Below are 27,144 nucleotides of genomic sequence, written 5' to 3'. Positions count from 1 at the left end.
TTTACAGATTAGGAAACATAAGTTTCCAGAGTTTATTGACACTCATGTAGCTGTTACGTCGTTTTGATGTTTAAATGACCTAATTTATTCAAAGCCAGGTACAACAGTCAGCTGGTGGGAAATACAGTATTACCCAAGGGACCTCAAAGGAACAAGTAGATGTTTGAGTTGCACAGTGAGCTAAATTATGCAAGCGGCAGAAATCCTAGGTGGATATTATGTTACCTTTCAGATCAGTTTCTACCCTGTAAGGTGGCAATAACCTTGCAGATCCATTATGGATTAGGTTTCTAAGCTGTTTTGGTTTCATGAACCTCTTGAGTTTTCTAGTGAATCCAATGGACCTTGTCTCAGAATAATGTTTTAAAATGTATAGCAGAAAGAAGAGAAATTACATTGGAATACAGTTCCAGCTGTTGACCCCCTAGGATTTTCCCAGCATTTCTACTCTGCCTACTTCTCCTCTCATGTCTACCAAAGAGGCTTTCTCTACTTTATTCAGAAAGGCAAAGGAGAGACACCCAAGCAGGTCTGTAGGTTATGGGGGTAGCAAGGAGTATGGCATCCCATACTCCTTGCTACTGTGGAGGTGTTTTTGAAGTGACATCACCGTCTCCCATCCTTTTCCCTTTCCCTTCCCTCTGGAAGCCTCCTCACTTCTCTAGCTCTTCCTTCCTTTCCCACACCAAGTTCAACTTTTCTCCTTTTACCTCTTGTCTATCTCCTCACCCCTTGCTCAGCCCGCCCACTTTTCTAGGCCCGCCCCTCCAGGCCGCCCCTCTGGTCTAGGCCCTCAAGCCGCGCCTCCTGTCTAGGCCCCGCCTCCTCCTCAGTTTCCTGCCAATGACGCTGGGGCCGCCCCGTCGCCCGGCCCCGAGGCCCACACCAAGCGTGTCCGCGGCCTGTCCTCCCGGCGGAGGAGCCTGGACTGCGGAAGGATGGAGCTGGCCGCGGGCAGCTTCTCGGAGGAGCAGTTTCGGGAGGCCTGCGCCGAGCTCCAGCAGCCCGCTCTGGCCGGGGCCGACTGGCAGCTGCTGGTGGAGACCTCGGGCATCAGCATCTACCGGCTGCTGGACCAGGTAGCGGCCGACCCGCTGGAGGATCGCAGGGCCTGGAGTGCGACGGGGTCGACCTCCCCGCCGGGAGTGCGGGGCGGCAGTCGCGAATGGGACAGGGGCGGGTCTTCTCCAGCGCAGGGAGGAGCTCCGCCCCGGCCCCGGCTCAGCCTCCGGAGCTTGCGCAGGTGCGGTGCCTCCAAGTGAGTGCCTCGTACAGATCCAGGGGAGTTGGAGTCATCGGAGTTCAGCCTCAGGTCAGGCCCCACGGGGGAAGTAGTTAGTTCGAAGTTAATGACAGTTGAAACGTGGATCAGCTGGTTCCTAGGCCTGTGCACATGCCCACAAGGGACGTTGATCCTCACTCTCCATTGCGTGCCAGTGGCATAGTGGGGGGCTTGGGGGGTAGATCATAGGGCTTGGAGAGAGGAGGAAATGAAACAGAACTTTTCAGGGACTGGATGTGCAGGTGGTCAGTGTTGGGGGTTGCCAAGAAAGTTCCTACTATTTTAGTGACACTTTCTTTCGGTTGTTGCCCTTTCCTTCTAAGGGGCACTTAATGAGTCCGAAGCATCAGGCAGAAGGAGTAACAGGATTGGTTATGAGGAGGAACATGATTGGTTATTAAGGTCTTTGGAACCAGGTAGCTATCCAAGTGGAACGCATTGCCCCTGAGGCCTGGCATCCAAGGCTTGTCATCAGTTGGTTTGTGCAATAGTCGCAGCATGGCAAGTAGGTTAAAAGTTGCCCGCAGGTAATGTGGGTGAAATTGAAGTTTCCTGACATAGGACCAGGGTATTACAGTGATCGAGCCAGGAGGATACCTCGTGCTCACCTGGTTAAACCCTACGTTTCATAGATGGAAGCAGCAGGCCTTGAGGGTGAAGTCACTCCTGAAAGGGTCCAGTTAAGTGAATAGCACAGGTGGGATTGTGGGGTTCATGATCTTGTGAATGTCAAACATGTGGTTGCTTTTTTAGGCAATTGCATTTTTGTTTACATCAAATATAGTATTTTTATATTTTAAAACAGAAAGCAAACATTTGCAATATTTAGAATTTGGTCATCTGTTAAACAGAAATGAAAACTCTGCCTACCTCACTGCAGGGTTGTTAGGGGGTTTAAATCCAATTTGTCAAGATATGCGTGAAAATCTGATAGTGTAGATAACTACAATGCACAGGACAGTGCCCCCATACCTCTCCCAGGAAGAATTATCCAGTCCCAAACTGTAATATTGCCAAAGTTGAGAAACCCAACTCTAAATAAATGGAGAATATAGGTATTGTGAAGAAATTTCCTGTCTAAATATGTACATATTTACTTTGGAGGCAGTCCATCCCTCCCCAGTTAGTGGGACTATAAAACATGCTACTTTGAATACTTACAAATTGGTAGGGCTAGGCTTTTCATAATCCAGAACACAGCAGATACTGCAAGTGGATAAACTGCCTTATTTACTTTTTTTCAATATACAGATGTTATATCTTGATGGATTACTCACTCAACAAACTCTGAATACTTGCTGAGTGCTAGGATCATTGGGTATAACAAGATAACCAAGAAGCTTACAGTCTAGAACAGGAAGAATTAATTTCTTAGGGTAACTTTAAAAGGTACCTCAGCTTGAAAATTGATGTATTTTCAGACAGTATTTTCTTTAATTTTTATTTTTTAGAGATGGGGCCTTGCTATGTTACCCAGGTTGGTCTTGAACTCCTGGGCTCAAGGGATCCTGCTGCCTCACCCTCAGCCTCCCAAAGTGCTGGGATTACAGGGATGAGCTACCACACCCAGCCAGACAAAATTTTTTATCTTCTCTGCTATTCCATTTCCCTTACCAGCCACATCAAGGCATTGGTCAAGTTTTGTTGATTCAACTGCTCAGACGTATCTAGCATCTGGCTTATTTCCTCCCATTTTCTTTCCTTTATCTTTGCTATTTTGGGTACTCAACACTCCTCACTTAGAATTGCAGTGACCTCTTAATTAGTTTCTTGGCCTACCACCTCTCTGCTCCTGTCTGTCCTACACATCACGGCACAATCAAACATCTGGGAAGCTGTGATCTTATCACTACCTTTTCAGTGACCTATAGATTGCAGAAATAGTAATAATCATCTTTGTAATAGTGAACATTTATTGCATGCTTTCTTATAATCCCAAGTGCTAAGTGTTTTACAAGTACTGATTTACTCAATCCCTGCATCAACCCTATGATACGGTACTATGATGATCACCTTTTTACCTATATGGAAATGAATGCATAGAAAAGTTAAGTTGGTTGCTCAAGATTCCAGCTGGGATCCAAGCCCAGGCCCAGCTGTCTGCCTCCAGTCCTGTGCCTTTAACATGCTTCTGCATTGCCTGTCCAAACAGAAGGCAAATGCTGCGTGGTGACTACACTGAATTAACTTGGTCTCAACTCACATTTCCATCACTCTCTCACATGACTTGTCCATAGACCTGACCTCTTCTCTAGCCAGACCAGACCACTGTGCCATCTTCCCTGTAGACAAACAAGGCAGTTGAGGTCCAGGGAAAGTCAGTGGCATATGCAAGGGACATGGCTAAGAAGTGGCAAATGAAACTGGGATTTAGATCCAAGTCCATCCACCCTTGAAGCCCCTACTCTTTCCCCAAGCCACACACCCTCTTTTTCTAATAAAGCTTCCCGCATGTGGGGTGGACCATCTTAGGAAGATGAGGTCCTCATTAATGGAGGTACAGTACTGTGTTGGAGAAAAAAACTCAAACTTAGGGCCGGGCGCGGTGGCTCAAGCCTGTAATCCCAGCACTTTGGGAGGCCGAGGCAGGTGGATCACGAGGTCAAGAGATCGAGACCATCCTGGTCAACATGGTGAAACCCCGTCTCTACTAAAAATACAAAAAACTAGCTGGGCGTTGTGGCGCATGCCTGTAATCCCAGCTACTCGGGAGGCTGAGGCAGGAGAATTGCCTGAACCCAGGAGGCAGAGGTAGCGGTGAGCTGAGATTGCGTCATTGCACTCCAGCCTGGGTAACGAGAGCGAAACTCCGTCTCAAAAAAAAAACTCAAACTGTTTTTTTCATTGTCTCAACATCACCAACAACAGTTAGCACAGAAGACTCCTGTGACCAAATGCCTGAGGATTTCTCCCCAAACACCAAGTAAGCAGTCAGTTTTGCGGTGGACACAAGCTAGGTATCCTCCAGTTCAGTGTTGACACTATCTACCCAGAAGTAGTGTCAGATCCCATAGGTTGAGGTCCCAGTCCCACAAGATGAACCCCCTTCCCCCTGCCCCTTGCAATGCCGCTTGAAAGCCCCAGGTTGTTTTACTTGTGCTTCTGACGAACTGGCTATAAATAGGGGATCCCACAGCTCCCTCCTTGGATTCAATTAATTTATTAGAGAGGCTGACAGAACTCAGGGAAACACTTGATTATGTTTACTGGTTTACTATAAAGGATATTGCAAAGGATTCAGATGCATAGGATGAGGTATGAGGAAAGGGGCTCAGACCTTCGCTTCCTTGGATGTGCCACCCTTCAGGAATCTCCATGAGTTCAGCTATCCAGAAACCCTGAACCCCATCCTCTTGGGCCTTTTAAGGAAACTTCATTGGCTAGGCATGATTGAAGCATGGACAACAGCATTGAAATGTGACTGAATGAAAAGGATCTGAGCTCATATTAATAGACTGACTGGGGAAACCCAAGAAAGCCTGTCCAGATTCTTCTGGCCTCTCCATGCAGCATTCCTTCTTCCAGGGTGTGGGGGAGGACCCTCCGTGGAATGAAGGTGTTATGACTCTTGACTCAACTCCTGAGGCCTAAAGTGCACCAACATACAAAACACTGTAACAAGGGCTATGAGAGTTATGAACCAGAAACAGTGGACAGAAACGTGTGTGTATGTGTGTGTGTGTGTTTGTGTGTGTGTATGTGTGTGTATTGGCTGTACAGTACTGGAGTGTGTGTGGATATGTGTGTATACACACATCTAGTACCATACATCCAATACACACCCCCCACACACCCATATGTATACACACTTATATATATAATGTATATTTATATACACACATATACATGTATGTGTATTTATTATATATATATATCTCATAATATCACAAGTACTGTATTCAGAAAGGAGACCGGAGAGCCTTTATTGAGGCTCTGCAATGGGTCAGATGGAATGCTATGAATCTAATCTTCAGTTGCTCCTCTGAAGATTCTAGTGACTTAGTTATGAAGTTATGGGCATTGGTTGGACTGATGGTCCTTTAAGGACCCGATTGTGCATGGTATGCTTGCCACTGTGTAGTATAAGCTGGTTGTGATGACCCCTTGCTTTGCTTCCCACACCCAGCATAGAGGTGCCCAACCTAGGACCAAAGCTATGTGGCTCCTTGGGGCTCTTGAACAGGATTTGAAAGAAGGATAGAGAAAAACAAAATTGTGACCATTATTTAAATGATTCTGTAACAAAGTTACTGTTACATGTTTTTTAAAGACTGAAACAAGAGTAGAGGCTCTTGAAAGAGATTTCAATGTAGCAAATTGTATTTTAAAATAAAAATAATATAACTGTGTCCCTTCTTTAGTTGACACAGATGATTCTGAATCCTGTTCTTGGACAAGAGGGCACTTTTGATGTACAGTATTTTGATAAAGTTTTTATTTTTTATTTTTCTATTAAATCACAACATTTTGGATTGGAAAGTTTCTTCTAAACCATGCTGCCCAACACCATCATCTTTTTATTTCCTTTACTTCTTCTTTCTTTGCCTACTCTGTTTCCTTCCTTTCTTCTCTTATTTCCCCTCCATGTTGTAATGATAATAACTTTATTTGAGGCTGCAAATTATAAATGCTGTCACATAAGTTTTCATTTGCCCTTCTACACAGATGTGGAAGACAGGCAAAAATGGGCTTATTTTACACATGGAAATAAGATCCAGAGTTGTTGAGCAAGCCACGTAAGACTTCATAACTAGTAACTGACATGAATGTCTACTATGATAAACTCAGTACCAAATACACAGCTTGCTTCAAAGCAAGAGCTGTGTTCTGTTTCTGGAGGCTAAAGCAAAACTAGACCAGGACTGCCATGGGTATTGTGGGAAAAGCATGGATTTTGGAGTCAGATAGTCCTGTGTTAGAATCTCAGCTCCGTTCTACTATCATTAGTTTATTCATTTAGGAGATATTCATCAACTGCCTCCCATATGCTACTGTCTTTGCAGACTGTGGGGTTAAGTAGTGAAGAAGGAAGATGGTGCTGCTGCTTCAGTGAATGAGCTTCTTGAACATGGTTCATATTCACTCGTAGTGGAAAATGCTATAAAGGGCTTTAAAGAAAATGCCATTAAGAAAATGAAGTGAGATAAAGGGAAAGAGAGATGGCAGGGCAGGGTAGCCAGGGGTGACGTGACATGTTTTAGATAAGTAAGTCCAGAAAGCCCCTCTGTGGAGGTAACATTTAGCTGATTTGAATAATGCAAATATCTGGAGGAGAAATGAATCCAGGAGTGTTTCTCAAAGTTCAAGCACATTGGAGTCACTTGGGGAGCTTTAAAAACAATTCCAAGCCCTACCCTAGGGATTCGGATTTAACTGGTCCAGGGTGGGGCTTGGGTGGTTCTTTTGATAGGCTCCCCCTTCACATAGGAGTTAATTATTTTGTCCTCTCTATGTTCATGTATGTTTGAAATCCTTCATAATAAAATGGTTTTATACACACATGTATATGTGTTTATATATATATGTGTGTGTATTATGAATGTGTATGTATATATATATAAGCTTCTTAGGAGATTCATGTGAGCATGCTGGCTTTTAAGCCACTGAGGTTAAGGGAACACTGAGTGCTAGTCCCTGAGCCAGGCTGAGCTTGCCTTGTTTTCCAGGAAGAGTCAGGAGGAGAGTGGAGCTGAGATTGAAGAGTGGCCAGGGGCCAGTCTCCACTTACTGGTCACGTGATGTTGATCAGTTACTTTTTCATTTTGAAACCTGTTTCCTCATTTGCAAAACTGGTATAATACTTACCTTTCAGGGTTGTTGAGAGGATTGAATGAAATGATATATGGCAGAATGGTTCTCAAACTTGAGTGTATATTAGAGTCTCAAACTTGAGTGTGCATTTGGATATATATAGACACATACACAGAAGCATGTATTGAGTGTGCATTAGAATATATGTATACATGAGCACATACACATATGTGTGTATATATACACACATACACATATACATATATATACACACAAGCATGTGTGCGTATATATATATACTCTAAAATTATATGTGTGTATAAATATTCTGATCACACTCATCAATGAATGTGATCCACGTTCTCATCAATGAATATGTTCTATGTTCATGTATGTATGTATGTATAGATAGATAGCTAGACAGACAGATACTCTCTTTTTTTGTGCATTGTATTTCTTTTTTTTTTTTTCTTTTTGAGATGGAGTTTCACTGTTGTTACCCAGGCTGGAGTGCAATGGTGCGATCTCGGCTCACCACAACCGCTGCTTCCTGGGTTCAAGCAATTCTCCAGCCTCAGCCTCCTGGGTAGCTGGGATTACAGGCATGCGCCACCATGCCCAGCTAATTTTTTGTATTTTGAGTAGAGACGGGGTTTCACCATGTTAACCAGGATGGTCTTGATCTCTTGACCTTGTGATCCACCCACCTCGGCCTCCCAAAGTGCTGGGATTACAGGCTTGAGCCACCGTGCCTGGCCTGTGCATTGTATTTCTAACCAGTTGCTGAGTGATGCTGAAGCTACTGGTCTGGGAACCACACTCTGAGAACCGTTGGTGGATGGGGAGCATCTAGCAAGCAGTTTTGACATTAAGAGCTAAAGTCAGAGGCAGGAGATGAGATGCAATGGGAATTGGAAGGCAAAAGTGAGACAAAAATATGTGTTAAGACAAAAGTAACATCCATTTTAGGACTCCCTCTTCCTGATGTTTAAGTTAGTGGCCACTCTGGAGTAAATGTGGTTCCCTGAGCAATGCTGAGATGTTCCCCTGGAGGAAGGGCCATGGATCACTTGGAAAACTCTTCTATTGAACTGCAGACAGGCCTTGCAGGAGCTTTGGGATTTGTTACTATGCCATTAACCACCACAGCATGCCCATACACAGTGTGAAACCAGCGCACAGAGGCTCACAGCTTCAATTTAGACAAAATAAATGTTGGACTGAAAAGCTCTGGCTGATGGCTTGACTTATTAAGTTTTTAGATCTAAATGCCTGGCACTGTGAGAAGGGACAGCCTAAATTGTGTTTTTGTCCTTGAATAGGGCTTCTAATCAAAGAGTTTGCTGAGGAGAGGACAGTACTTTCCCAGGGACTATTCTTTCCTGTGCTTTTGACCTACTAAAATACTCAAAGGCCAGCATGACTGGAAAACCTGTATTTGGGCAGGCTGGGCTGAGAGAAAGTTTGGCCTTTAGAGAGAAACACAGATTCAACTCAAAGGAGAACCGATTTCACTGTATAGATAAATGCCTACTCCTATTTCCCTGGGTGGGATAATAATCCAATTCACTTCATGAGCCACTTTATTTCAGGATTATAAAACTGTTCTGCTCCTTTCTCTCACCCTTCTGATTTCCAGCGAGATTGATAGAATAGTTCTTGAGCCTTGGTCACTTATGGAGCTGAAACCTACTAGTGGGCAGGGCCCCCATATCTCAAGGACACCCATCTGTGGCATTCTACATCCCACCAGAGACCAAGGCCAGCTCCTTCTTTTCTGTCTCCCTTGAGTGTACAACTGGATAGATGAGTAAGAGCCTCAGTTTTCCCTCTCCTCAATTCTCTCTCAGAATAAGCCTGTGCGTATGAGGCCATAGGAGAACGCTGGTCTCAAGATTCAGATTTGGTGGGAGGAGGAGAGAGGAAAAAGTAAGATGCCTCTCTTCTGTCTCCAGATATAAGGTCACTGTATGGCGATTACAGGAGGTGAATATTAATAAAACAAAACACTGATATTTCATTTGGTCTTGGGAGTCCCTTGAGAGGAGAGGTGACTTGTAGGGAAGACCGTAGGCATTCTGAATGCTTGGACATAATATCATACCAACATTTGTAGTGAACCAGCGGGCAAATCGGGGGCAATGCTGAATGGAGGTTCTTGTCTCCATAAATATGCCTTTTCTGGACATTTTGCAGAACATCTTTAAGCCTGTTTGAAAAGTGAGTTTACTGATGGTCCATACCTCGTATCATTATTTGGATTAAGTAGGATAATCCATGTTAAAGTACTTGGGTCAGTGCCTGCCATTCAGTAAATACTCAGTAAATATCAGCTATCAGTATTATTTTACCCAGCTATGTGCAACCCGTAGGGATTCAACTTATCACATTTTCTTAGAGAGGTCTTAAATATTAAATCAGATTTAGTCAACTGTCTGTCGAGTCTTTGGCACATACTTCCCAGCAGCAGCTGCAGCTTTGACTTCTGCCATTAGAACTGCTTTACTTTGGTGGAAAAGTGCTTACTTTTCATACCATCTGAGTCTATTACTTGCCACAAAGTGGCTGGACTTGGACAGCGTTTAGATAAATAGACTGGGGAGGCTTCCTGTCCCTCTGAGGAATGGAAATGAGCTCTTCCCTGAGAGGCAAAGGGAACTCAATGCACACTCATGAGTGCATTCAAGGGTTTGAGAATCTGTGATTCATCAAGACTGCCTTGTAGTTAGTGGTGTAAATTCAGATAAACACCATAAATTGGAGGGAATGAGTGGTGCCTTTCTCCAGGCCTGGTTGGGGGATGGGGCCTCTACAGGAGATTACTCTTGTGTGGGGATTGCCAATGTCAGTTGCAAACATTATGACATTTTGAGGCTTCTCATATGTAAATGCATAGCATCTCCTTCAGAATTTATTCTTCTCTGGGGACAAATAAGTGTACTATTGGCAATAATATTTCTCAGAATACTTTAACCCTGTAAATATAATTGAAAATAAATTGCACAGCTGTTTTTTCCACACATTTAAATGACCATTGGTAAGAAATATACCAATTTAGTGTTTAGACAAGTTAGCCAGAGTAATAACATCTCAAAACTTAGTGATATCAGTAATGGATTTCCTGGCCATGCATTCCCCTGTCTCCAGCCTCCATTTCTTCATTTATAAGGTGGACCTAATGATACTACTTTACAGGATTATTGCAAGTATTTGGGACCAAGCATAGCCTGGCTTAGAGCAGGTACACTGTAGGCACTGGTTTTCCTGAAATTGTACATTATTGTCCTGAATCCTAGTTCTTTAATCTGGAAAAAGGAGATCATCATACTTACCTTATTAATGAAATAACAACCTATCATATTAATGGAAACTATATCTAATATTTACTAAGTACTTATTATGTGTACCACATAATAGAACTTTAGATGGGTTATCTTGTTTAATCGTTGTGATCATTCCCAGAAGTAGAAATGTACTAGACCCATTTTATAGGTTAATAGGTGGAAGAGTTTAGATTCTACCCAGATGGCTACTCTGAGCTTATGCTACAACCACCATGCTGTCTTTTCTGATTAGCTTTTCTAATTTATGAGACAGTGTTTTGGAATAGTATATGGAAAAACTTGGCACAGTACCTCATCTGTTGAAAGTGATAATATTCATTATTTCTCTATATCTGCCTTTCTCCTGGATCTTTTCTGAACCCTTCAGAAACTGCATCTAAAAGAATGCCCCTTCTGGCCCTTTGGAGACTTCTTGGGCAAACACACCAGGCTTAGGGACTCAGGGGAGCATCTCAGTGGGAGGTTTGGTCTGTGTGGTCTGGAGCAGGAGTGCTGGCTTAGGGAAGGAATGGGTTCCCGTCCAGGCTTTGCCACCCACAGCATCATCAGCTGACTCTTGACAAGTCACTGACATCTTTTACACAGCTGAACTAAGGCCCCTTCCTGCTCTAAGATCCTATGTGATGGGTCTTCTTTATCTTTATCATTAGCTTGTGGTCTGGAATGATGATTTGGGGATGACATGCAGAGAAAATACAGCGAAATAAGGAGACATAGTTAGGGAATAGAAGAGAATAGACTAGGAAATAGAAGGGGCCAGTGTTAAATGACACACCATCTCTTTCTGTTTGTCCTGTTACTAACTAGCTGTAGGACTCAGGCAAGTAAGTTGGCCTCTCTAAGCATCATTTCCTTCTGTAAAGGTGGAGATAACACTAGCTTTCCTATCTGTATCACAGGGCTATCTTAACTGTTACATGAGAGAATGAATATAAAACTTTGGAGAGAGGACCATGCTTAGAAAAACAATTACTAGTATTACTGAAAGAATTTATAGCAGGTCAAAAGGATTAGAAAACTCCTTCCAATACAAAATCCATGACTTTTGTGGTATTGCTAATAAATCACCAAGGGAAACAGAATCCGATCTGCAGACAACTAGAAGCCTCTGCTTGATTTCTTCTTGGGATCAAGATGTAGTGAATACCAGCAGGTCTTCACTCTAGCTACTATAGCAGGTATATATATATAAAACATATATAAAAATATATATCTGCTGGTATTATATATAAAATATATAATATATAAATGTTATATATAAAATTTATGTTATATTTACTTATATATAAAATTTATGTTATATATACTTATATATAATATTTATGTTATATATACTTATATATAATATTTATTTATATATTTTATATATATTTATATTTTTTCTGAGTTACTTATTCAAAGGAGACAGTACTTTTTATAACATGGCATGTATGGTTTTATATGCCTCTGTACAAAATTAAATGTTATACCTCAATTTAATATCCATTAAAGCATCCATAATCTTTCCTTTTCCTTGACTGTGCATTTTAGCAGTTTATATACTTCTGTGCTGTTTTAATGAACTTATGTATAATTATATTTCTTGTAAATGTTTATAAGTCTTATCAGCACTATTCTGTCAGCCTATTTTTTTACCTTGATGTCAAATTTAAAAAAATAAATCTGGACTTAGTAAGGAGAGACTTGTATTCACGTGAATTATTTCGAGAAGTCAGGGAAAGAAGTATTACAGTAGGAAAAGTGCTTTGCCTATGAGCTCTAAAAGCATCTTGGAAGTTGCAGAGCTATTCTTTTATAAAGAGGAGTAAAGAACATTAGAAAGAACTGTATGCGGAGACGTGGAATGAAAAGATGGCATGATTGGATAGCAGATCACGGTACACTCTGCCCTGAGCCCAGCTTGTTTTTCAGGAGGGACTGTATGCTGGCTCAGGTTTAGGATGGGTCAAAGTTCAGGGGCCTGGAGGAAGGAGAAAAGTTCAACCAGTTGGGTTAACAAGCATTTTGCTCCGGTTGATCAGTGGGGTTGGGCAGCTTAGCTAATCATTAATAAGACAAAGAAAGGGACATTTGGAGGGTCTGTGTCTGGCCTTGTCATAGGTAAACAGGGGCATCCACGAGTCTTATCTAAGTCCTATGGGGAACGGTAGTGGATCTTTAAAGTAAACTTTATGAAACACAAAAGGTGGGGGGATTTCTTAGCTTTCACTCTGATCTAGGATGACAGGGTTCAAATAAAATTCAGCATTGTTGATAAGGACCACTATGTCAATTAGGATTGTTTTTAGCTACAAGTAATAGAAAATTGGACAATCAATGACAAACAGAGGAATATTTTTCTCACCTAATAAATTGGTCAGAGATCTACCTATTGGTAGAGTTGCTGTCATTGGTTTAGTGATCAGTCATGCCAGCAACCCTCTGAGTCTTTCTACTCTATTTCTTATTTTGATTGCCTCTTGGTCATAGGATAGTTCCAAACATCATGCCCACACTTAAAACAGGGAGAAATCACATGGCTACCTCTAACTGCAGAGGAGACCAGGAAGGTCATTAGCAGTTTACCTGTCCACAGGGGTTCTCTTAATAAGAAGGAGTGTTTACCATATCAAGTCTTGTTTCTTCTGGTTACTATATTCTGTACATGATATTGACTAATTTCCACCACCAACATAATCCTTCTACTGTTTGAATTGTAGGAAACTAAATGTCTTATAACTGGAGCGTTAGAAAAGTATCCAATGTATTTTAGTCTAGATAAGGAAATTGAGCCACTGTTAGAGGTGGTTTTCTGGAGGACCTTCAGGAAAAGCCAAGAATCTCTTGAGTAACCATATTTGGAATCTTTTATTCAAATGTTAGTAAGCTTGAAAAAATAAAGCAGCTATTGCAAAGGATTTATATCTCTAATTTTAAAGAGATATACACATTAGATCTTATAGTAGTAATAAAAACTTTGCCCAATTAGTTTTGTTTTTCATATCAAATTGTTTGTATAAACAATGGTGTCCAATGCTGGTGAGATGCTCCTTTGGAACTGGTGAGAGCACACACTTGGTGTACGTTCTGCAAGGTTTGTAGAAAGTATGAAGTGCTTTAAAATACTAATCTACATATCCTAAAATTTATCTCTAAGGAAGGATTTCTATTAAAAAAATAGAATTATGGACCAAGTATTCTATACAAGCATAAATATTCTGAAAATTTTTTTTCATAAAAATATTTAGAAACAGAAATACTTTTTGGAGAATATTAATTTAGGTATGAAGTCTTCATATCCTCAGTATAATATTTATTTTAAAATAAGAATACAAACTATTTACACCATACGATTTCCATTTGATAACATACAGATGTATTTATTTACTTGAAGGAAATATGTCAGATATTATCAGTAGATGTTTGTGGATTATGGGGTTGCATGTCACATTTTAAAAATTCTTTTTTTCATTTTCATAATCTTTCTAAGCACTTTATTTTATAAAATATGAAATAAAAATAAGTATTGTTGCTGAGATCCTTTTTAAGATGAGATAATGGATGAGAAAATGCTTTGATCCAAGAATTTGTACCAGGCTGCTCAGCACTTGAACATTTTATTGATGAAGTAGGAAAGGTGTTGCCATGTTATTGAGCATTTTGTTCCTCTGGAGCTCTGGCACTGCTCAGTTCTGCCTCAGAATGTTTGAAGGAAGTTGTCACAATAGTTCATTCTTCTGGATTCAGGCAAATCATGGTTGTTCTATTTTTCTCTTCCTCGAGAACTTTCTGTTCTTTTTTTCTGTGCCATATAACAAAATGGAAGTCACTAAGGGTTGTAACTACATTCAGGAGAAGAAGGGAACCAGTTTAAGGGAAGGGTGTGCCTTACTTTATGCAGATATCCAATGCTAAATTATTTAAAGGTTGGGGAGGTCATTATCTAAACACATAAGAATTCTTTTTGCTTAGAATGTGTAGAAAACGAGGCCTCAATATTCCTGAATAATTGCTAGTTGTCTCCCTTCCAAAGCTTATTGATGAAAACAAGTGTGTATGAGTGTAATGTGTAGGTATGTATAAATCCTTACTAAGTTCGTGTGTGTGTGTGTGTGTGTGTGTGTGTGTGTGTGTGTGTAGGAGGAGGCAAGAAAGATAAGATGTTTATCCTCCTGACATTTCTCATCAGACCCTGAGGTCTGACCTTCTATTGGGGCATCTGTGGTATGGCACATAAGGAGTTCAGATAGACTAATTTCATATTTGCTGATTGAAAATTAATGGTTTGAAGCCACATGCACTTAGAGCTGGATGATTCTTATGGATTCAATTTCATGTTCATTTTTTGCCAGTACTTTCACATACATCTGAGATTCCTAAGCCGGGATGTATTTATCCCTAGGTTATACCACAGGAGGCAGAAATCCGTTAAAGCTTCAGGATCTCTAGAAAGATTCAACATGTTTATTCCTTGACTTCCCCTCAGTCCATGGCATGGTGTTTAAGGAGAGGGAGCCATTCATGCATGATTAGCCAGTAACACGGCCTTAGTACACGGAAGCAAGAGTTCATCCAAAAGTTCATTTTTATTCATTTGTTTCTTTGCCTTTGTGTTGAAATTAATCTAAGAACCATTGCTTTAATTTTAACAATAGAGCCTTTAGGCAAGGCAAGGGTCAGGAATGGTAAGTTGCCACTGTACAGGGAGTGAAATGTGTGCTGGGGCCAACTGTAGGCCAGGACCCTCATGGACAAGCATATGGCTTACCAGGAAAGCAAGGGAACTCCTTTGTACTTTGGAATCTAGAAAGGCCCTTTTCCAAACAAAAGGAGCTTATATGATTTGAAGCAGATTTTGTTTTGTTTTTATTTTTCAGTCTTTATTACAGAATCAAAAAGAAGTGGTTGTTGACAAACTATGTCTTGGAATTGATAAAACAATGTGCTGGGTTTCACTATGCCACATGGCTATTTAAAATATAATCCCTCTCAAGAACTGTAGCTGCCTGAGTGACACCCTTACTTTGATGCTTAATAAACATCTTAAATTCAACTTGTTCAAAAGAGAACTCTTAATTACCTCCAGAGCCCACCAATTGCCACTTCTCCAAGTTTTTTCTATTTTAGAAGATGGTGTTCTCATCTGCCTACTTTGGGTTGTAAGAGTTATCCTTGATTCTTTGCTTTCTCTTTCCCCACAATCTATTAGCAATTCCTTTCGACTTTATCTCCAAAACATATCCCTAAATCACTGACTTCTCCCCAGCACTGGTGTTAACTTCCTGTTCAAATCACCATCATCTCTTATCTGAACTATTGCACTGGTCTCCTAACCCATCTCCTTGTTCCCGTATGGTCTATTTTCTACCAAGCAGCAAGAATTGTATTTTAAAAATTAATTTGATTACGTCTTTCTTAAACTGAATTTCTAATCAGATCTGGTCATCCCTCTGTTTAAAGCCATTCATTAGTTTTCTATAGCAATAAGAATGAAATCTTTACCTCGTACCCTGGCTTACAAAGTCCTCTGGGGCCAGCCCTCACAACCTCTCTGACCCTCAGCTCCTGCCACTCTCATTTTCATCCAGAGTTCTCCAGATCCCAGGTTCTTTAAAGATGCCTCCCCGTCAATCTGAGGACCATCCTTCTACCAGCAATGGGCTTTTCCTATCTTCCTATGGCTGGCTTCTTCTAACATTTGGAGCAAGATGCTCTGATAAATGTTAACTCTCCTGATCATCTGATTACATAGATGTCCTCCCCATCCCTGCTCCTGCAAGGCATCATTTATCACACAACCCTTCTTACCCTATTTAAATTACCTGGATGGCACTTATAGCTATCTCTAGCACCAATGCCTACCTGAATTTAAGATCCCTGACAGCAGGGCCTGCACCTGCTTTTTTAACTTTGTGTCACCAAGACCACAGAGGACGTCAGTGTTTGGTGTGGCAGAAACCCCATCATCAACTGCTTTTCCTATGATGTGGAATCCAGCTTTCTCTCAACTTGGGAACCAATAGACATTTCTACCTGTTCCATTTTTATAGCAGACTGGACTTTATGAGTATAAAGTCTTTGGTGTTCTGGAGGACTGCTCCCCAACTTTACTGGCAGATGTCTATATGGACGTAAACTACAGAAAACAGTGGGACCAGTACGTTAAAGGTAAGTGATGCTTGCTTTTTTTTTTTTTAATCATTAGAAAGTAGATCTATTCTAACTAGGTGCAGTGATTCATGCCTGTAATCCTAGCACTTTGGGATGCTGAAGCAGGCAGATCACTCGAAGCCAGGAGTTTGAGACCAGCTTGACCAACATGGTGAAACCTTGTCTTTACTAAAAATACAAAACTTAGCTGGGCATGGTGGCACATGCCTGTAGTTCCAGCTACTCAGGAGGCTGAGGCATTAAGAATTGCTTGAATCTGAGAGGTGGAGGTTGCAGTGAGCCAAGACTGCACTTCTACCTGGGAAACAGGGGGAGACACTGTCTCAAAAAAAAAAAGTATAATCTACTTTTATTTATTCTTGCCAGTAGAAAAAATAAATTTAACTTCTACTATCTAGTGCTTCCTGTTAAATTTTGGCACAAAAGCACTTCAAATGTGGGACTGAAATGTACTTTTGCTCCCACATGGACTTGCTCATTATGTAGTCTGAAATCCTCCCCACAGTTTGCTCTTGGGACTCCTTTGCCCCAAGAACAAACTTTTAAGTTGTGTGATCATCCCATGTATCTAGGTTGTCATGAAAAGTTTCTTAGAGGTGGCGTCCAAATTTTGGTTTGAGAGTTGAATTAAAATTTTCCAAACAGGTAAGAATACATGTATGTGTGGTGAGAGAGTTGAGGGGATGGCTGGTTAAGGGCATTCTAAGCCCAGGGATCAGCATTAGTAGAGTCAGGACAGCAGGAAGCAGCATGTTCAATAACCACCAGCAGTTTGTTGGTATTGGGTTGGTGGGAGTAAGAGAACCTACTCTAGGTCTTCTACTACTGTTTGTACTAGTTCTACTACTACTGATAGTACTAGTACTGCTAGTACTAGTAGAACTAGCTAATAGAACTAGTACTAGCAGTACTTGAAGAGCTAGAATAGGTTCTACTACGTGAACTAGAGCAGAGGTTGGGTCGAGATCCTCCAGGGCCTAGAATGGCGACCAGGCTACGGGTCTTCGATTTTGCCCTTTGAGTGATATAGTTATGAAAGACACTACACAGGGAATTCTTTTGCCACTTAGAGCTGGGGTAGCCTCTGCCAACCCAGTCATAGTGGAATGGAACTGTGGAACTAGACAAAGGCACATAAAGCCTTTAGTCAGGACTCTTGGTTGCAAGTAACAGAAAGCCAACTAATGAAAGTGTAGGAAGAGGAAAAGGAGTTTATTAGTTCATGGCATTGAAGATAGTCCAGGGGCTTCTAGCTTTGAGGGTAGCTGCAACAGGGAGCTTAAATAATTTCATCAGGATTGTTTCTTTCTCCATCTCTAGACTCTGTATTTTCCTGTGTTAACCTAATTTCTATGCAGACTTTTATGTCATGGCCAAGATGTCCACCAGAAGATCCAGGCTTATATTCTTTTATTTTTTTTAGATGGAGTTTCGCTCTTGTTACCCAGGCTGGAGTGCAGTGGCACGATCTCGGCTCATGGCAACCTCTGCCTTCTGGGTTCAAGCAATTCTGCATCAGCCTCTCAAGTAGCTGGGACTAGAGGTGCACGCCACCATGCCCAGCTAATTTTTGTATTTTTAGTAGAGACGGGGTTTCACCATGTTGACCAGGATGGTCTTGATCTCTTGACCTCATGATCCACCCACCTGGGCCTCCCAAAGTGATGGGATTATAGGCGTGAGCCACCTCGCCCCGCCCAGGCTTGTATTCTAACCATACAAATAACCCCAGAGGAAAGAGAATTCTACTTTTCTAGGGATGGCAGCCAGATGCTAGGATTGGCTCTTGTCAGCTCAGCTTGGACTTTGTGCTTATTTTCTGTGGATGTTCATTATGGTTTTGGGTAACTTAGTGTTTTCAAATATGCTTCCTATTTAGGGGACAGTGGGATGCTTACCTATCCAAGGGAACAGCCAGACAGTGTCTTTCCAGGTCTTCCTTGCAGCCAAGATACAGTCATGTGACATAGACTCTGCAGTAAGACCCACATATGGCTTCAGTTTGGAAAAGAGCCATGCGAGGAAGCAGGCAGCATGGAAGATCTATTTTTCAGTGACCAGTGAAGGCATCTGACTTTAGGCAAAACAACTGCTGAGCTTCTGATGTTTGCTCCCCAACATCCTCATCTTTCACTCTGGGTTCTGATCCAGTGGAAGCAGCAGTTAGGCTTTGCTGGAACAGTCTTGAGGTTGTAGATCTCACTCTGGTCCATCGGAGAGCTTTACTAAATCACTTTTTGCTTTTGACTTGCTAGTGACAAATGATGACTCTGGCCAGATCTGCCATCCCTGAATTAGTCACCATGGCCATGCCTTGCTCATTTTCCCGGCCCTGAAATTACTCTATTCAGTCTTGCTGAAACCAAGTAGCTGAGAAGTAGGGAAAGGGTAATGCCCTGAAGGAAACTTGAGATGCCCAAGGGGGAATCAATGCTGAGCATGCAAAAGCAACGAATGTCCACGTCTCCCTTTCCTTTAAGGGCTGTCGTCCTCCTCCTGTGACATTAATTGGTTGGCAAGCTCCTTAATCTACAGTCTATTTCTAATGGATTTTCTCTCAAAAGCTAAATTATCCCTCCTTAGCATCTCCTGAAGGGACTGTGGGCTCCTTCTCTAACTGGAGGTACAAAGAAACTTACTGCAACAGCCTGGGGACGGAGAGTAGTGTGCATGTCATTAAATTTCTTTGCTATCTCCCTCCAAGAATTGGCTGTTGTTTGCACATAATAGTAAGATGGAAGAGATAATAGGGAAATTTGGCCACCCTAGCTATGGCATAGTATATAGAAATGTGGGAGACAAGAAAAAAACTTGGGGTAAGCCACAGTTCTGCTGCTCTCTAACTATTTAGGAAGGACTTTGCCCATTCTGGAACCTTCATTTCCCACCTATGAATATGCTAGACTGGGCGACTGAATTCCAGACTAGCTGTAATGGGTCAAGGAATCCTAAAGGGAAATAGAAGGGCTCAGAAGCAAAACTATTGGTACTCTAGTGACATCTGGTGGCTATTCTGATTTTAAAACCTCTGACTTTTTTGATGTCTGATTTTCATTGCATTCTATCAAGAATATTGTTTATGCCATACAATAGACAAGATTTGTTGGCCTCTGTTATTTGTGCTGTATTTTTCTATCCACTAGACTCTGTCCCTGGGCAATAGGCTTTCAGTGGAAATTAATCGGTTTGATATTTTTCTAGAATTCTATACCTTATGAGTTAGTGGTTTAATCATACCCTAAGAAGTCATCTTTTTTTTTTTTTCTTGTGATGCGGTATCATTCTGTCACCCAGGGTGGAGTGCAGTGGTGCACTCATGGCTTGGATCACTGCAGCCTTGACCTCCCAGGCTTAGATGGTCCTCCCACCTCAGCCTCCAGAATAGCTGGGACTACAGGCATGCACCACCTGGCATGGCTGGCTGATTTGTTTTGTATTTTTTGTATAGATGGAGTTTCACCATATTGCCCAGGCTGGTCTTGAACTCTTGGACTCAAGTGGCCCACTTGCCTTGGCCTCAAAACGTGCTGTGATTATAGGCATGAGCCACCGTGCTTGGTCTAAGAGGTCATCTTATTAGTTGTAGCTAAAAAGGCTTCCAGATGCATTAACTTCTTTTTATTTCCTTTAGAACTCTATGAACAAGAATGCAACGGAGAGACTGTAGTCTACTGGGAAGTGAAGTACCCTTTTCCCATGTCCAACAGAGATGTATCCTTTCCACAAGGTACTAATGCCCTGGCCCTCTAAGTGTTTCTGTGTTCCTCAGCTGTAGTCTATTGCAGAGAAGTAGAGCTGGTTTCTCAGCAGGCATGGATAACATTTTCTCTGATTCTTGCAGTATTTGCTAAAGATATTTCTTCTTGTGTGGTATTTGGAGATCTGAGTGTGATTTCTGAGCCCGACCACATGGAGTGTTTATAATTACAGTCACTGGAGAGTCACTCATACTTTCCTAAGAAGTTTCCTTAGGCCTTGAAATTGTAGGGTCATAGAATTGGGGACCTGAAAGGAACTTTTTATAGAGAGTGATTGATATAGCTCCCTCAGCCTACAGAGGAGAAAGGGGCTCCCAGAGAGGTGAGATGATAGAGGCACACAGGTGGTTAGCGGCGGAGCCGGTACGGAACTCAGGCCCCTGCATTTTCAGCTCTGTCCACCACCCCCATCTCAATTGACCCCACAGCAATCCTTCCTGGATTGTTGGCTCTGGACATTGACCCTAAGTTTCTTCCCCTGAATATCCTTGTTTATGAAATGAAGCAATTGAATGAAATGCAGGGAGGCTTGGCTGGCACTATAAGGTTTTCAGAACCCCCTTAGGACTAAGGTTGGGGCTAGGATGGAATTTTTGGGGGTGGGTAGGATGGAGGTAGGATAACTCCTAGGTATGATTTTATCTCCTTCACCATCCTCTTCAATCCTAGCAGCCAGGTGTTTCACAAATTCAGTTTCCATATAAGATCCTTTTAGCAAAGGAGCTCATGGAGTAAAAAAAAAAAAAAAGTTTGGAAGCCACTGAATCAGATGAACTGCCAGCGCTTCAAAGGCGTTCTGCCAAATATTAATCACTATATCAAGGTAATTCTTTCTCAGTGGAGTATCAGGTGATATCTATCACATGAGCTGAGAAAGTTGGGGGAGAGAGTGGGACAATATTTGCTGCAAGGAAAAAGTAAAAGTTTAGGAGAAAGAAAACCAGAGCCAAAGCAATGTCATCTCTTTCCTGAAACATTTAAGAACTTTACTCATCAGTTGGTAAGAGCATGGAGCAATCGTCTGTCCAGTGTAAGGGTGGTGCAACAGTGGGTGCTGGCAAGACACTGAGGTGGGGCTGGGCGTGGTGGCTCACACCTGTAATCCCAGCACTTTGGGAGGCTGAAGTGGGCAGATCACTTGATGTCAGAGCTCGAGATCAGCTGGCCAACATGGAGAAACCCTGTCTCTTCTAAAAATACAAAAAAAAAAAAAAATTAGCTGGGTATGATGAGCACCTGTAATCCCAGCTACTCCAGAGGCTGAGGTGGGAGGATAGCTTGAACCTGGGAGGCAGAGGTTGCAGTTAGCCGAGATCGTGCCACTACACTCCAGCTTGGGTGACAGAGCAAGATTCTGTCTCAAAAACAAAACAAAACAAAACACTGAGGTGGGTGGGGCTTAGACGGTTGCTGTGTTATAGTAATTGTGTTGTGCATAGTGACTTGTTGATTATTTTAGGCTTTTGATTCCTTTGAGTGCAAAACCCAAAATTCTGTTGTATGAAAGTGAACTAACAAACTAAATATCTGAGCTCTGTCCAGCTATGAACATCTAAGTTTTGGAGCCAGATCTGGGATAAAAATTCAGGTTGCATCACTTCAGCTGAGATGTGGCATTTTTAGCAAGGTATTTTACCTCTCTGAACCTCACTTTTGTCATCTGTAGAATGGGGATACTCATACCAAACTCACAGGGTCTGTGTAAGGATTGAAATTGAACCTATATGTCAAGTGCATGATGTTATATGATAAGAGCTTGATAAGTAGTGATTCCTATTGTTTCATAGACACTCATTATTCTCCCTAGAATAGTGTTGTAGACTTAAGGGTTCTTCTGTCAAGGTTGATGGACATGAAATGGCTGTGTTATTCTTGGTGAACTAGTGTTAGCCCAGAGAGGATGTATGCCTACGAAATATTCAGTTAGTCCCATGTCTTCCTATGGTCATTAGTTGTGACATCGCTAGACCATTTTCTAGGCATAGAGGTCGGTAACTAGAGCACTGGGTGAGGCCAGAACCAAGAGGAATGGCACCATTGTCTACTGAGTGCTTATTCTGCCTGAGTCTTTCTCCAATGCCCCCACCAAGCCTGTCTGGAAGGCAGTGTTACTCCCTTTCCTACACAGGGAATCTGAGTCTCAGCAAGGCTGCATAGGCAATCTAGAATCACACAGCTGATAAGTGACCATTCCTCTGTTACCTAGCACCTTCTTGGAGAAAGGAAAAGTGATTTCCTCACATAATTAAAAGCATGAAGGGATGACTCACAGGCAAGTAATGCATGCTCTCTGGTGAGAAAACTAGGTGGTGTGAGGCACCCTCTTGCAGGGCAGGTAGGGAGACAGAGCAGGTAGGGAGACAGGGCAGGTAAGTGAACTCGCAGTAGAAGGGAGCAAATGCCAAGTGGGAGGCACAGAATCACCTCCCTTTGCTTCCAGCTTGTGGCACTTTCCTTCTGTCTGTCTACAATGCTGGCATTGGTGTCTTGCCTTGACTGGCCACACAGTATGTCTACCTCCGACAGCGGCGAGACCTGGATGTAGAAGGGCGGAAGATCCATGTGGTCCTGGCCCAGAGCACCTCTGTGCCTCAGCTTGGCGAGAGGTCTGGGGTGATCCGAGTAAAGCAATACAAGCAGAGCCTGGTGATCGAGAGTGATGGCAAGAAAGGGAGCAAAGGTAAAACCCACGGTGCCTGTCAGTGCACCCAGCCAGGGGTCCCCACGGGAGGGCCAGGCTGATGGAAGGGCATGTCAAGTACATGAAGCATATCCCTGAAGGTCAGAGGACAGGCACAGCTGCAGAGCAGACCAGGATCGGCACCTAGAGAGAGCCTCATTCCACCCTGACAGACTTGAGTAGAGCATGAGGTTGATGTTTAACTTTGACCCAGTCTATTTTCTCCAGACGGCATTGTCCAGATGAAACCAGACCATTAAAAGTAAACCAGAGAGTTTAGATATTCACTTCCAGCTGGTCCTGTGGATGCATACGCTGGGCCTAAGGGTAGGCAAGGAGGCTGGCAGGTCTGTCTTAGAGGTCTCAATTCTGGCTCAGTAGAAACTCAGAGACTCAAGACCTGCCCAGCTTGAGTTCCAGCTCCCAGGGAGGAGAGCTGCAGAGAGTGGGGCTTGAGGCCACCTGCTTTCCCAGAATGAGTGTGGCCTTGTGTCCTAGGCAGAAATCTGAACTATAGTTAATGGTCACCTTGAATATGTCACCTAATTTTTATGAGTCTCTGTTTCATCATTTATAACATGGGATTAATTTTACCATCTCCTTGGGATTGCTAGGGTAATTGCATGAGAGGCCATATCCACATGTCCAGCACTTGCCTGGCATTTAATAAATAGCAGCAAATTGTGCCTGTGGCTCTGTTTTCAAAAGTGCCTATATTTATGCCGTAAGGGAAGCCACTGGAGAGAAGTCCGTCTGAATCATATACTACCTCTCTCTGCAGTTCCTGAGCTTGAACATGAAGATGTAAAGTTTGCACAGTTTTGTTGCTATATTTTTCTGTTTTTTTTTTTTTTTCCTTTTTCTGAATTGTCCTTTCTTTCCCTCTCTAGTTTTCATGTATTACTTCGATAACCCGGGTGGCCAAATTCCGTCCTGGCTCATTAACTGGGCTGCCAAGGTGAGATCCCAGGAGGTGGGGCAGGAGGTGGGGAGTGTGTTTGACAAATGTTGACTTAGCCCATGGGGCTGTCAGGCTGAAGAGACACATTGTCTCAGGCGTAATGAGGCTCTTTTATGAAGAGTTTGGTTGAGTGACTCTGGTTGGGGCTGGGGTTGCCCACATCCAGGACGGAGGCCAGGACAAAAGATAAAGAATTGTCAGCTTGGAATGCCAGCCTCTCCCTGCTTGTGCCCCAAGACCCCACCAGAATCACTCTCTGGAACCTCCGGACAATAGTGTGCTCTGGGAAGGGACAATAGTGCCTTTGGAGCTTATATTCCTCTGCTTATGGGAGAATAAGACTGACCTGGCTTGGAGACAACCAGATGTGTCCAAGTGGTTGTTGTTGCTTTTTTTTTTTTTTCCTGTAAGGGGGAAGTGTAGTGATAGTTTGTATCACTAGAGACCGCCCAGGAGCCTGGCATTATGGGAACCATCAGCCTGCTTTGCACAACATCTACCTACTAGAGAGCTCAGCAGATTCCTTGGGAGAGTGAAAAAGCATTAACTTTGAAGTCAAACAGATGCAATTCTGAATCCTGGCTCTCCACTGACTGTCTTGCTTTATTTAAGGAAGCCACACATTTTTTCCTTTCTAAAAATGCAGATAGATGTCTTCTACTGCATAGAGGAGGATTAAATAAGACAATATTTAGGAAAAATTTTGCCCAATGCTCAACATTAACTAAATAATAATACATCCTACTCCTTGGTCCCAGTCCTTACAGTTTTCTAATTCTGTAAAGCAAGTCCTTTCTCTCAGTTCTTTGGAGGAATACAACAATCCAGCCGAAGCTGATTGCTTGTGTTTTCTTTCTCTCCTTCTCTCTCTCTCTCTCTCTTTCTCTCCTTCTTTCTCTTTCTTTCTTTCTCTCTTTATTTGAGAGAGAAACACTGTTTCAGAAACATCTTTGCTTTTTCCTAGGAAAAGCTAACATATAAGGCAATGCTTGCAAGAGAAGTTCCTGTGGACTGGTCTTACTTTTGTCCTGGGTCTTACTTTTTGTCATAAGATGTTGAAACAACATTATGTTGAAATCCAGTAAGGGAGCCTATTCATTTTCATTAATCCTAAAGCCAACATTGTTTATCTTCTGCCACATCCCAAGGAATCAAGAGCGACCACTGTGAAGACATAGAAATGACAGTCTCATTTCCCTTGCAGAATGGAGTTCCTAACTTCTTGAAAGACATGGCAAGAGCCTGTCAGAACTACCTCAAGAAAACCTAAGAAAGAGAATTGGGAACGTTGCATCCATGGGATGACGTCTCCGGAAGAGCCACCACCCACTGCTGCTCTGCCTTCCTCTGGTGTTTCCATCTTCAGAGGCTTACACATTCTACTATGTCCTTCCTAAGCATGTTCACCTGACAGGGAGCCCACTCACCTGCTTCCTTTCTCACTCCTGCATCCTGGGGTGGGCTGCCTTCTTCTATAATTCAATATGGGGCAGATTAGGGAAACCTTTGCTTGCTTACTATTAGGAAGAGAATTCTTCAGTAGGGAACACAATCATTCCATTGTGCCATTTTATGGGGATGGGTGGGCAGAGGGACACAAGAAAATGTAAGAATGACTATCTGGGGAGGCTGGCTCCTTTGCAGAATGTGATTTCTTCCAACTCAGGAGGGGCTGCTGGAAGTGGTGTTCCATTCGGAGCTGACTTTCAGTGCACCCACACTGGATGACATGTGCCAATGGCCTTATGCTTGTGGAGCTGGTTAGGCTGGGATTTGAGGTGATAATCCAGTACGTCTTTCCTCATTCCTACTTGTGGAGGATCAGTAGCTGTTATGATGCCAGACCATTTGGAGAAGTATCACAGGCCTGACTGGACACATAATGTAACAACCACTTTTTCCTTATCACTCATGTCTTTTTTTTTCTGTCTCTCTCTTCTATATGCCACTGGGGATACGCTGCCTATACCTCTCAAGCTTTGCATTTTACTGGAAACTGAGGCATTGAGGTGGTTGTGGCAGCTAGCAAAAGCAAAGATGCTTTTTGCATAGCCTTGTGAAAAAGTGTCTTCTGTGCAATAAGATGAATTTTCCTTCTAGAATATTTAGAAATGTAGAAGGGATAACAGTTCACAGCCAGGTAACATTTAATTGGTGGCTTAATGACTCTGCACCTTTTTCTCAGGAATTCTGCTGAAGTCGTCTGCCTTTTCTACCACCAGAAAGACTTTTAGTTTTCTATGTTTTCTCCTGAATTTTGGTAGGATAAGATATTTCTATAGTCAAAGGCACAGCCTTGATGTCCTCAGGGAAAAATTTTAATCACTGTATGTAGTGACACTGAACCTCGATTCATAACAGAGAAATTCAGGATGTAAAGCCATAGAAAGGGATTTATTAATGTGGGATACCTCAGACTGTTTGTTTTCTCTCTGGAAAGAAAAGTGTGTTCTATAATGAATAAATACAGAGCGGTTTTACTTGTCCTGTGTACTGCCTCCTTCCTACCTTCTCCCTTTTGTGATAATGCGTCAGTTAGATCTCCTTTATTTGCCAATTATATTCAGCCTAACTTGTAGACTTGAACATAAAACATAATTCTGGGCTTACTTATATGCAAGGTCAGATGTAGGTAGCTTCAGGTAGGGACCAATGCAGGTGCTCAAACTGAGACTAGAGTTCAGATCTCTGAGGTATGTTTGGTACTGGTCTGCTTTTGCTGGTAGGATTGTCGCTAACAGCAATAGGTAGGTTGGCATCTTCTTAGGCTCATGCCAAGCAAAAAAAAAAAGACAATGTTTCTTTCTCATAGAACCTGCACTATTCCATAACCTAGAGTCCCACTAAATGCTGTGCTTATCTATGCCCTGCTCATTACAGTCATCTGGATAGAATTATACAAGTCAGTGAATGCCTAACATTATCTTTAAAATATCGTTACCAGTAATGTTGCTGGAATCCATTCTAGATAAACTAAATCTGAATGCCTCATGTTACAGAAGTCAAGTTGAAATCTTATGTATAGATTCTTTGGAATAAAAGCACTGAGATTATAGTCACCGAAAGAGAGCTGGCATGAAAAGGTGTCGTGTAAACCGTTTCTTTAAATAACATTAAATAATGTGCTAAGAACTCTGAAAATACTAAGAATGTTGAGTTTCTAGGTAAGGCACTTATTTGAACAGGTCACAGTGTTTGCTGTTTGCTTGAAATAGAAT

The 27,144-nt window shown here is 42.3% G+C and overlaps 1 protein-coding gene across 5 annotated transcripts; it reads left to right on the top strand.

Moving 5' to 3' along the window:
* Positions 1-862: 862 nt before the first annotated feature.
* On the top strand, positions 863-26,406 carry PCTP (phosphatidylcholine transfer protein). Of its 5 annotated transcripts, none has more exons than XM_008997329.5 (6): positions 863-1,079; positions 16,410-16,524; positions 20,159-20,238; positions 22,794-22,965; positions 23,856-23,923; positions 25,131-26,406. In XM_008997329.5, the coding sequence occupies exons 1-6, from the start codon at positions 939-941 to the stop codon at positions 25,194-25,196; spliced, it is 642 nt and encodes a 213-aa protein (XP_008995577.1). In that variant the 5' UTR covers positions 863-938; the 3' UTR covers positions 25,197-26,406. The 5 variants fall into 5 exon arrangements, with proteins under 5 accessions (XP_008995577.1, XP_002748447.1, XP_008995574.1 ...); XM_002748401.6 differs by having other exon boundaries at positions 16,407-16,524; XM_008997326.4 differs by having other exon boundaries at positions 863-1,312; positions 16,407-16,524.
* Positions 26,407-27,144: the final 738 nt, after the last annotated feature.

Source organism: Callithrix jacchus, chromosome 5, assembly GCF_049354715.1.
Source record: "Callithrix jacchus isolate 240 chromosome 5, calJac240_pri, whole genome shotgun sequence".
NCBI lineage: Eukaryota > Metazoa > Chordata > Mammalia > Primates > Cebidae > Callithrix > Callithrix jacchus.
Note: the sequence above shows the minus strand (reverse complement) of the source record. Positions and strands in the feature narration are given on the sequence as shown.

Coding starts and splice junctions, on each gene's coding strand:
- PCTP (XM_008997326.4), top strand. CDS start 1,166: ATGGGACAGGGGCGGGTCTTCTCCAGCGCAGGGAGGAGCTCCGCCCCG. Junction 16,525..20,158: donor GTGGGACCAGTACGTTAAAG/GTAAGTGATGCT, acceptor TATTTCCTTTAG/AACTCTATGAACAAGAATGC. Junction 20,239..22,793: donor TTCCCATGTCCAACAGAGAT/GTATCCTTTCCA, acceptor CTGGCCACACAG/TATGTCTACCTCCGACAGCG.